The following is a 12,801-nucleotide window of genomic DNA, read 5'->3' on the forward strand; positions in this document are numbered from 1 at the left end:
GGAAGAATGCATGATATTTTTTTGCTGTAAATAATCCCTAAATAAATTCTAAATATACTGGTGCAGATTGAAATGTTCCATCTCATTCATTTCAATGTGGAAGCCAAGTAAAAACCTGAATTTTATTTTTGTAGACAAACTTTATGAAACTTCCAGCTCCACTTTCTAAAGTTCATCATCATATGTAGGATTTGTGGCGCTTGATCAACTGAAACAAAAAATGTCATTGCTGCTGATTAATTCAGGAATAACTTTAGATGACTGGTGGTTGAGTGGTTAAAACAGCAGAATATGTAAGTGTTTCTTTTGTATCAGCCTGTGAACATGCTCTTGAGTACTTTTTGTTTGGAATCTCATGTTTTAGAACAAAAAAAAGAAGAAAAATAACTCTTTGCTGGATCTCTGCTGTTTCCCCCGGGACGACCTGAGTTTTGGCGCAGAGGGGATTAGACCCAGTTTAAGATCAACCAAAGCCACATTTCTTGCTTCTCGCTTCCAGGTCTCAGCCCGCAGTTGTACTGATCGTGATTAGATGGGAGAAATTCACAGAACAAGTCTGGTGATGATTTATGGACGTATAACCTGCAGAGAAGATTCTCAGAGCCACGACACAGATCGAGAACACGTCAGTTATCGAGAGGATTCAGAGTGGAGTGTTTTTGACGCTCGAAGGGGAGAGGATTTTTCAAACCAGGATTAATCAAACAAGCGTCAATGACGCTAAAAGATTCTTCAGGTATATTTTTAATTAGGGAATAATGTCAGAACAAGTTTAAAAGCTCAAAGTCAAATCCCCATAATATGTGTCCTTTAACTGAACTGAAAGGTTACCATAAACATACTTTTATTTACAGTTGGAGATCACCTGAAATGGCAGACAGGTTATCTATTAGCACATTCTTAGTTTGAGCTAACGTCCAAACTTTGAGCAAAAGCAAAAACCAAATCAAATGGTATGGTACTATAAACATAATGAAACAACATAGACCTCTAGAATCTCATACATTTAGTGACCAGACCATCAAAGCACTCCAGAGATAGAATCAACAGACTACAGGAAATTATCCATTGCAATGTTGAGGTGTAGTATACTTCAAACAATCAATAAAACACATTATAATGAAGTAAGCCAATGTGTTATCATCTAGTAATGTCCTCTTCTTGGTAACAGCACAATTAAAAGTGTGTGTGTGAAGTAACACACGGTTCACATGAGGATGAAAGGCAGGGCAAAGATGCACAGGTAATTAGTCTCAAACATGACATCTTTATGAGCTCTTTTCCAGACTTAAACTAGTTTTATTATCTTCTCAAAAGGACTGAAGTCAAATATTTTCATTCAAATTCTCTTTTAAGTAGCTGTAAAATGTGAAGCCTTTGGTGACGGACGATGTCAGTAATGGCTTTGCTGACTGATTATCGCCAAAACGTTCTGGAAGAGCACCTAATTGTTGAATGAAATCATCAAACAGCAATTTAACATATGTTTTACTTCATCATGCTGAGGAGCTGCGTGTCTGCTCTGTAGTCTGACGGCCACATTACATTAAGGTGATGGGAATGCAGTTTAAAGCTCAAAAATATTGGACTGAAATCAATAATGCGCTGCAGACTATGTTGGACACCCCCCTCAATTTTAGAACTATGTACTTCAAAATACCTGCCATGGACACAATAAATGCATATCTTTGGAACATACTTCTGCAGGAAAAAAGGCCATCACAAAGACGTGGATGAAACAAACCACAGCAACGATCAAGGACTGACATTGTACAAGACATCAGACAAATGGAAAACATTTAATTAGGACTTAATTTGGAAATCGACAAATTTGACAGACTTTGGGGCTTTTACCGGTATTTTAATTCAATTGTGCCATGATTTGGATTATGTTCATGCTTAGTGCAACTTGTTTTCGCTCTCTGCTTGTGTTCTATATTGTTCTGTGCTGTATAATCTTTTAAGCCTGTCAATATTGTGGATGTCATTTTAGCGTCTGAATAATGAACCACATTCTTTTGAGTCACTGGTTGCAAAAGTAAATATTTGCTCAGTATTTTCTTTGTAATTTGATATTAGACCGCCACTGTAAGAACTGAAATCACAAATACAGTTTTCAAAGTCAATGACAGCAAACAATCTCACTAATGTGGTTTGAAAGACTCCCACAAGACAAACAAACCTCTGCTGTGTCATTTCAACCTGTTTCCATCACTACAGAGCTACTAAAGAGTAAAGACCATGGCATTTAGTGGTAGTTTGTTGCACACAGATGATTATTTTTGAATTTGTGGAGTATTCAGGTGGTCTTTGGGGGCTCAGGCTCCCACAAAAATAATAATTTCAAGTTGTAATTTTTTTTAAAACTAGGTTAATGTGTGTATATCTTAGTTGTTCATTATGTTTTTGATTCAATTTCAATAAAACATACTGTTTTCAATAAAAACATAGGCGTAATATAATAATCCAAGGGAGTTCCGACCCCCACTTTGGGAACTACTGGGTTAGACTATTGTAACGGCTCAAAATTATGGATTTCCTATTGGTAATTACTGAGATATCAAGTGAGTTTTTATTTGCAAAAAATGGCAACTGAGGTCTCAATTTCTCAGAGGTCTCAGAACATACAACACATCACACAAACTCGCAGGACTCAATCTTGAAAGGTTAGAAAACAACATTATAAAATGGGTAAAATCCCTTATCTTTGCTTGAAATGTTGCATCGTTAATATATTTACTTTTCCACAGTTTTGACCTCGTTTATGCTAATGAGAAACATTTTGTCAAAATGTCAGACTTCTAAACTTCCCAGAGTTAGTTCTGCTTTAGCCACCTGTAATAAGCGTCTCCTCTGGGTTCAATTATGGGCAGAATGAGCTGTGACCCGGAAACACTTAGTCTCTGACTGACTGACAGCGTTTTCCTTTTCACACGTTCTGAGCGATAGATAATTGTGAACTCTGACTCCCCCGTATGAACCTGCACATGTGCTCTGTGAACCATCCATTCAGCCTCCACCAAACCGCACTTACATGCTCATGCTGCGGTGACAATGGGATGAGAATGCCTTGGTGCAACAGTATTTCAATCATCTGACCAAATATATGTGAATGAATTGAATTATGTAGGTCATTAATTATATTTCAAGGCCATTATTTATGATGCACAATGTCATTTCTTTGGTGGATGGGTCTGCCAAGTGTCCTTGATGTTCTTACTTTGCCCTGGATCTGTATGGCATGAGTCTTTATTTTTATTTTGTATTTATTCTTTAATAAGAAAGAACAAAAAAAAACATAAATAACATAAAATAATAATAAGAAAAATATAAAACACACAAAAACAAGAATCCAAAAGCACAAAGCTTCATTAGACAGTACAGCTGCAGCACAACAAACAGTCGAGGCCAGGAATGGAACCCACAACTCAATTAGTTTAGGCAATGAAAAAATAAGTTTTATTGCCGTTCTGAGGAACAGTGTAAAAGTAATAACAGTTTCCTGGAGACGCAGGTCAGGTACGAAGTTTAAAGTTTTATGTGTCCATTTCATTGTTCTGTACGAAAGCAACGTTTTCTATATCTATAACAAGACTATCACATGACACTGTTTGACTAACTATTGCTATATCTACAATATATCATTCAACTTTAATCAATAATAATAGCAATATTATAATACTATAACAGCAACAATTATCATAATAACTTTTTGTTTTAATATGTTGTTTACTGAAAGGTGAGAATAATTACTCTGTAATGAACTTGATGTAACAAAACATAAAGATGTATAAAGTCCAAACACTGCTTCTTAAACCCTGTGTACTGCTGATCGTGGGTGAAACTGAGAGTGATACTCATTAAATAACATCTACAGCTCTTACAAAGTATTCTAATGTAGAAATACTGAATAAGAACGTCGGCCACTGCAACAACACATTGTTTTAAACTTCTTACTTCACCAGCAGTCATTAAAACGATATGAATGCCACGGCATACTTTTCATTTTGTGATAAACCATAAAACTGGTAATTGGATCTATAATTAGGGCAAATTCCATTGAGGCTTAAAAACCAGTTCCTTCATTCGAATCTTACCTGCGTAGGACCAGTCCATCTCTTCAGAAAACTTGCGCTGGTTCCTGTACACATATCCATGAACTGTCAGAGAAAAACACAAGAAAAACATTTACTCATACATACATTTATACATATACATTATACAAATATTTTGGCCATGACAGACACTTTTAATAATGTAATAACTTTCAAACTTTGTTTTGAAGAAAATGAAAAGAGCAGAAGCTGTTTTTGATTAAGATGTTGATGTTATAAGTCTCATTAAATCATGATGAAATGTCTTGGACCACAATGCACTGCTGACTGTTTAACAGACGATGGATAGTTTAGTGTAATGTATTTAGTAAGAGCCCGGGTGAAACCACAAACCGCTGAGGTGGACCAAAGGCTGCACTAATCACTGCTTGTTACTGCAAGTGGGATTCAAAGATGGCACAAGTTCAACAGTGCAACATTATAGTTGTACATTATTATTTGACAAGCGTGTAATGTAAATGAATGAACGTGGAAGCTAATGTTGTTCCATTTGAGCGGGAAGTCCGTTCATTACAGTGGAGAACGAGGGAAGTCTCAAGTCGCTTAAAGGTGGAATGGACGATTTTTTTCAGCAAATTTTTTATCATATTTCCTTGTGGCGTGGATAAATCATTTCACCCTGGAGAGACAAAGAGACCACGAGAATGGACTGTTGAGCAAGCTTTATTCGTGAGTTATTTGGCGCTCAGACCCCGGCGGAAGACGTTGCAATCATGGGCACTCCATGATCTATTTGTATTAGATGTCTCCCCCCGGAGCCTGGAGACTGGTGGTGGTAGATGTTAAGAGGAGGTAGAGGATGAGGGGAATGCAGAGGAGGAGCTGGGGAGGCGGTGGGTCGCAGTACGGTTTGAGCGGCCGAGCCATCTGCCTGAGGGCTTAAATGCGACCGCCTGAGCGCTGATTGGAGCGAGGAGGAGTCACTTGAGAGCGTTGATTGGGGATGAGGAGCAGGTGCGAGGGCCATGGTACAGACGCCCCCTGACCTTTCACCCTCCTTCTTGGCCGGGAAAAACTGCATAACCTCTTTGGGATAAGCGCAGAAACCTGGGAGAGTCCATGGTGAAGTGAGGGATCTGACTCTCACAGACGGACAGGCGGGCGCCCGCTTGAGTGCGATGATGGCGCTGGGGAGAGGGGTTCTTCCATGGTGGACTTGACGTAGATGGATGGAGTTAGGTCTTCCAGGCTGAATTTACGCAGGCTTCATTTGTCCTGCCACGTATCAATCATAAAACGCACCTACCGCTCACCTGCAGCCGCGTGCGGTTCGTCCCCACGTTTCCGCGTGCCTAAGCGCATGGATCTATCATAATATAGTTCCCTCAGTGTACGGGGCAAAATGAAGACTGAGAAAGACAGTTTGAGCTGACGCAGAAGTGGACAGAAATCTACGGGAGATTAGAGATGCGATGCGATCCGTTTCACTAATAAACAAATGCACGTGTGTGTTGTATCAGTCCGCACGGGGGAGTGCGCATGCGCACTTCCGCCTGCGTTCTCAAATCGCCGAAAAATCGTCCGTTGCGCCTTTAAATACGGTATAAAGTAAATGAATTTTGAATGAAACACAATATAGTTAGTAGACAAAATGGCGGCTTGTGCACGTGGACATGGGACATTGGACCTCAGTGAGGCCTCGCAGCTGTGTCACTCCTGTCTGCAGTGACAATACTGCAGTATGTGTCCCATGTCAGGAGGTGACAGCAATAACACTGCACTGGTCCAAGCATCTGTCTCTATAATGAAGTGGAGCTGCTGCCCTCAGGGGCCCGGGGCCACGCTAGCACACAACACACCACATTACCATAACACTACCACTGGGGCCCCTCCCACAAACAGAGCACAAGTCACACAAACCAGAGAGAGGCCCAAAAACAGCCAGTGTCGGGACAGATCTGGAAACACACGGAATTATTCTTTACGTCTTAGATTTTTGACCCTCACAGGTTTTCATACTGTAGTGTCACACACTTTCACATAATGGTGGCTGCGGGCGTGTTTCACAAAACTGCAAATTCAGTCTAAAATTGCGTTTTTAAAATTTGTCCCCGAGGCTCAGTCCACAGCTCCAAAGAAAGCCGGCTCTCCTTATGCGTGAGGTTATTTGGGAAGTTGGTACCGCTTCGAAATAACTGCACCTCAGTTAGCGCGGTATAAAAGGTTTCAAAGGTAGTCATGGATACTGTTTACAAAAGATGTTTCAGCTTCCATCTGAAAGTTATTTTCAATCTGTGGAAATGGTCTGAGCAGCAGCGTTTATACTCCAGCATGTTCACTCTCACAGCTTGAAAGACTTCTCTGTCCGAGCGGCCAACTACATCATTAGCCTTTGACTAGTTTAAATCCTGCAGAGGTCTTATGATGCTGTTGTAGACTGAGGGGAGGTTGTATCTCTGACCAACATTCCAATTTAAAGAAGAGTTTTCTTTCTTGACAAAAATAACCTCCTTCTCTCCTCTTTCAAACCGTCACTTCTCCCTGCTTAGGACAAAAGCTCTCTGTCGTCAAACGTGTGATTCGTGGCTTTTAGATGAAGGTGCACAGCCGACTGTAGACCAGAATTTGTGTGCCTTTCTACATTTTCAGCTCCGGAAAGTATAAATACTGCTTGGAAATACACATGGACCACTCCCGACAAATGAGGGATTACATCAGTTGAATTAGCCTGAGGAAAGGCTTTTATCATAACGAGCAAATGATTCAGGCTTAGTAAATACCTAATTAAGGAGTCAGGAAAAGGAGTATTAATGAAGCATTTTTTACAAAATTTGAATAATTCTAAACAATGTGTTCATAATAATGTCTTTGTTCATCCATCCATCCATTTTCTACCGCTTTTTCCCTTCCGGGGTCGCGGGTGACTGGAGCCTATCCCAGTGACTTCGAGCCTTAGGCGGGGTCTTTGTTCATGCTTTATTAAAAGGGTGGTTATTATAAAATGTTACCGGGAAGTCTTTACTATATCCCATGTACAAACCTTCCCATAAAGTACAGCAAAAACATATTTTAAGAAATGGTTATGGCCTTTGGAATACAGTTGTCCTCATAAATAATTTACCTCCAAGAGTCAAGTCTGATCATTCCTTTTCATTTGGACAGTTATTGGGCAGATACATTTATTATCATACTCTCGTTTGAAAAGGAACAATAATTTGGCGCAGTTAGATGCGCAAAGTTGACAAGACCACCTTTAATTGGCTTAAATATGTGGAAGAACAAATCCAAATGGAGACATGTCGTACGCCGCGCTGTCTGAGGCGTAAAGAGTCTCCACTGTGTGTGTGGACGGCGCTGTTTAATCCAGGATCACAACTTTGACACAAGAAATACAAATACAGGACATGTTTTTAATCTGTCTGTGGATAATTATGGGGTCTGTTTCTATTATTATGTGATATTGACACTGCGATGGAGTAAAGATGCCAGAATGACTTAGCTTTATTATAAGATTATTTCAAACTATTATTAAATCATACTATACTAAGACTGACATATTGTATTATTATATGCCTTCTATTACTATGGGGAATTTGGTGAGGGGAAACAAATTCATCAGTAAAAATGATGAGTAAAACCACAAAAAGTGAAAGGATTTTAAACTAAACAAAAGAGCACAAATGTCACTGATTTTTACATCTTTAAAATGATTCAAATGACATTCAAACCACAAAATCGGAAATTAGTAATCTGAGGAAACATCTCCAAAAATAACAATTGCAATATTATTAACACTACTAATAATACTCCGATTTCCAAATAGAGAAAGGATCAAAGTCTAAAAGATAAAAGCTTTACAGTTTGACAGGCGCCTACAATTTCCTCAAAACTCATTCAATAAATAATCAATGAAATGAAGAGGCCTCCAACACCCTGCTGCCTAAAGGTCGTGACCCCGAAGGAAAGGTCAAAGGGGAGAAGTTCAAGACACAAGGAGCTGTTTTATTAGTGTTTTAACCCCTTCCTGTCCAGTCCACTTGGAAGCAGTGGAGAGTATTGTCATTCAAATGAAGCAACTGTTCAGAGAATATGAAGGATTATAATGTGATGGTCGACAACAAGCACAAACCTTCAGCTTTAACCCAGCTTTTGTTACTTATTTATAATCATTCATGTTTGGAATGAAAAAACTGATGCTAAAAAAAAAGGCAAATAAAGACCGATCTATATTTTTTGAAATTGTAAAGTCAATTCAAATAAGATGTGCACAGGTTTAATTCAGTCATATAAAATCTAAATTATTCAGATTTACAGTTTATGAGGATGGCTTTCATTATTGGCGGTTATGATGCCACAGATGTATTTGTCTTGAATAATTGTTTCTACTGTTTCATAGTGAACGAATGTTGAGTAGTAAGATAATTAAAACAATTATTTCTCTAGTAGTGTTTAAAACAAGTTGTGTCTTAAATAAAGCCATATTTTAAGGCAAACTCTTGTGGCTATAGTATATTTTTGCATTTGCACAGAGTTGCTTATGTTTCTGGAAGTCATTTGCTAAACAAAAATATCCCGCCTGACACAGCCCAGCTCGATGTACAAAGTAAGTATTTAGAACTTCAGAGAGTATGAAGTATCTAACTTAGAGGCATCGTGTCTTTAGCTCTGCATAAAGTGGTTAGTATTATTACAATTAGTAGTATGCACTTATTTATATTCGAGCTGTAAGACTGATTTTAAAGTAACTAAACTAAACATTTGAATGGTTGCAAACAGCAAAGGATTTGGCCAGTGAAATATGCTTGGGGCTTGTAATATATATAAACCTGTACATATACAACTGTACAACTGTACTGCCGGGTTTCTAACATTCTGTAGGCCAATAATATCTATGAGTCAAGTTATCAATAGGGAACTTTGGTTTTTGGTCAAAGTGACGGTTGTGATGATGTCATGCGTCCTGTGTGTTGAACATGGCTCTCTCTTCACCCACACGTCTTTGACACTGTGGCAGGTGTTTTGTTGAACAGACAATAGTTTACACTGGACTCTCTCTTTGTTTGAACATCGGGGTGGCGTGTAACCCAACCTGGCTCATTCAAGTGTCTGTATGCACAAGATGTTGTTTGTCCTGCAGCAAAAAGACCATCAAAGAGAACAGAGGGGCAGTGAACGCCTCACGCTGTCGCCGCTGTGTGCATGTGTGTCGGCTCCGTATCTTAGTAACAGCTTTAAAAGAGTCAAGGGTAGAGCAAGAAATACAGGACGTGCTTAAATCCATTTGGTAATTGGATGTTTTGAGCCATGGAAGACGGGAACATGCTTTTGATGAAAGGAAAACAAGGCTGGAACAAACAGTTTCCAGAATAATATTTGGCCATTAGTTAAGATCAAACTCTGAGGGCACGAAACGATTTCAGGCCTTTTTCAGAAGGAGTAGCAGTAGTACTGTAGTAGTGGAAGTAGTAGCAGCAGCTGTACTTGTAAGTAATAGTAGTTATAGGTAGTTCATGTAGGTAAATATATAGAGAATAATGTAAAATAAATGTAAACTTTTCAAATGGTACTAAATATTCCAGAGTCAAGTCAAAACACATCAGAACCAGGTCTATGAGGTCAGATCTAAGAGTTAGAGCAGGATCTAAAGCAGGAGGAAAACTTTCACCACCACCTTATGTATACATGGTAAGAAAAGTGTCTTGCCCATGGACACCACACGCAAGAGTTTGAATACAAACACGTCCCACTTGAGCCTCTGTCATTGCCCACAGGTTAAAAGCATTCAGAGCGTTCATAAAGGCACAGAAGTGTGAGCCCAGGAAATCTTTCAAATCTCCAGGATATTTGCACTTGGTGCAACAATGTGAGACTTTGGAATAACATGAGAGCTGGCTCCTGGTCCAGGGTCCAAAGTTACTGATGCATCAAATGTTTCAACTAAATGTTTTTGTTTTGTACTCATTTGTTCTCAGATTCTGCTCTTTACAAACACTGACATTCAGACAAACCTCAGACTGCACAGATGCAGAGCACAAGGGAAACCTTTGTGTGGGTGGCTGTTTGTCCACTTTTATTTATTTATTTATTTAATACATGCGTTTGTCCATGGAAATGGGGTGAATTTATCTTTATTCATTTTAAAGATCCAGAAATCATTGCTTGTTTCAAAGGCACAATGGACGATTTTTCGGCGATTTGAGAACTCAGGTGGAAGTGCGCATGCGCACTCCTCCGTGCGGACTGATACAACACACACGTGCGTTTGTTTATTAGCGCAACAGAGCGCATCGCATCGCTCGTCTCCCGTAGATTTCCGTCTCCTCTGAGTCAGCTCAAACTGTCTTTCTCCATCTTCATTTTGTCCCGTACACAGAGGGAACTATATTATGATAGATCAATGCACTTAGAAGCGCGGAAACGTCGGGACGAGCCGCACGCGGCTGCAGGTGAGCGGTAGGTGCGTTTTATGATTGATACTAATCGGCAGTCCACACCACGAGGAAATACGACTCAGATTTGGGCCAAAAAAATCGTCCATTCAACCTTTAAGTGTGTCCAAAGGGCAATCAATCAAAACTTTGCATTTGATGATGAGCCACTACACCTTTAATTATTAGCTTGGTGTAACGTAATGTTTTTAATTAGGTTGTGATAACACAATGTTCCCAATTTTACAGGTCAATTTTGGGCCAATTCAGCAGGAAGCCGGAGGTCTGAGGGCCACATTTCAGAACCAGCAGTAGTGTCTACTTTATTTTAAACACTCTAAAAATTAGATCATTTTCAACCAGGCCCAACTATTACTACTGACTAAGTGAAACTTATCTTTAACAGATGTAGGACATTGCAGCAGGCAGCTTTATTTCATAGACACAAGGCTTACTGAATATCTAACACATATAAATGACGTGCTCTTGGTTCCTGTTCCCCGTGTGACCACAGTCTGGCTTCTGAGCAGTGGTGAAATGATGTGCCAGATTCTAAAGCACGAGCACATGACCGCTTGTGCCAGGATCTCATTAAAGGAGGACAGTTTAAAGGTTGTATTTGAGCGCGTGACATTTGCACGACTCCTCAGCACTGGTCATTGGTCCAGCTCATTGGTCCTGGTGTGATACGGGCTCTGCACTCATCCAAAGTGAAGAGTAGCATTTCAATTTCAACAGTTTACATTGACAATCCTAAAATTCATCTTCCAACTTCTCCACAACCAAACGTAACCCTGACTTCTAACAGCACAGACTGTTTAATGGGCAGTTGCTGATGGTGCGTTCAGGGACAGCAGGTGTTTTGTGTCACAGCTGTTTACACTGTGAAGAGTCTTTCCTGTCTGTTTCCTGTCTCTCGCTCTGTTAAACTTACCTTCACTTACACCAGTGTAAAAGTCACACACATTATGCAGCACTGGGGTGCCAACAATATATATATATATATATGATTACATACAAACACATAAGAAAACCACTTTAACCTTTGCACATAACAGGGGATTTTCACTGCTATTATTATTATTTTGTCCATTTTTTTTTTGTTCTGCTTTACACATGGCCATACCAGGCATTCACACATGCTCAACACGTTTCCTTGTAAAATTCATGTCGGACAGTTAAATCATTCCACAAATTCCACGTAAAACTGCATTTCTAAAAAAAAAATCACAATCTGGTTTTGAGAAAATACTCATATACTACATATAATACTCAGACTCTTCATATTGATTTAATTGAATCTTTTGTTTTCAGTCTTTGACAACAATTTCCCGCGGTCCCTTTTACATGGCACACTATCCCTGCACATACCAAGAAGGAACAAGACCAATAGACTCAAACAGATCAAATTTCACCACAACAGGACAATACACTTAAAAGGCAGAAGGTGTGGCTGCTGGTCTCCATGGAGATCAGGGCAGCGCAATATATCACAATTTGTGTGGATGCGTTTATTCGTAAAGGCTGCATTTATTTAAATTATAGAATGTACTCCGCAAAGTACATGATATTCTGTCTTTTTATAGAAAAATCTGATCAAAGTTGTGGTTCAGAAATGCTTGTTATTCTTGCATCAGAACTTTAACAGTCTCTCAAATGTTCAGGAGTTGTTTAAAATGTGCACATGAACAGAATCCCATAAAAACACGCAGCTCAAAAGGAGATGTTATTGCTTTGCCTGGAATGTTCCACAGTATGAACAAAAAGAAAAGTTATTTTGTTGTATTTATTATTCAGGTCACAATGTAATCATACAAACTCAAATTATAACATGCAAAAATAAGTTCAACTAATGATAAAAGTGACCCTGAATGTAAAAAAAAAAACTTTTTTATACCAGTCTGTTTATGCTAAATTACCCAAAGTGTATTATTAACTTGTTAACTTTACTTTGTCGTTCAAAAAGTTGGGTGAAAAGATGGGTTATTTTAATTTCAATTATAATATTCCAGACGTAGATAGATTGTAATTGAAGTGAAGGTGAAACTCTGGTATGGCACGTCCCAAATCAAATCCACCAGGAGTAAAACGGTGCCTCTGAGGTTCAAATGAGTCCAAGTAAAATCAACGACTCCAGCTCTGAAAGACGTGCACTTCTTCCCCATAAATTCTTCAACTCTTTAAACTTGGGAAATCCACTCCAGGCCGTTGACAATACACCTTTATGTGAAAATGTGCTGCGAGGAGAGCAGGCTTTGCGGCGTTTTGTCCCAGAGTAAAATGCAGGAGAGAAAAGCTGATTGAGGATCGGCTCAGAG

General features: G+C 39.2%; 1 protein-coding gene across 1 annotated transcript in view; it reads right to left on the bottom strand.

Moving 5' to 3' along the window:
• The window catches only part of ptprz1a (protein tyrosine phosphatase receptor type Z1a), a 108,450-nt gene that overhangs the window by 73,080 nt on the left and 22,569 nt on the right, over positions 1-12,801 (bottom strand). Inside the window, exon 2 of the mRNA XM_072434917.1 lies at positions 4,098-4,160. Within this exon, the coding sequence (XP_072291018.1) occupies positions 4,098-4,160 (63 nt within the window). The remainder of the gene's footprint in view (positions 1-4,097; positions 4,161-12,801) is intronic.

The sequence above is a fragment of the Eucyclogobius newberryi genome, unplaced genomic scaffold (genome assembly GCF_026437365.1).
Source record: "Eucyclogobius newberryi isolate DKJ021-1_F unplaced genomic scaffold, fEucNew1.0.hap1 SCAF_7, whole genome shotgun sequence".
NCBI lineage: Eukaryota > Metazoa > Chordata > Actinopteri > Gobiiformes > Gobiidae > Eucyclogobius > Eucyclogobius newberryi.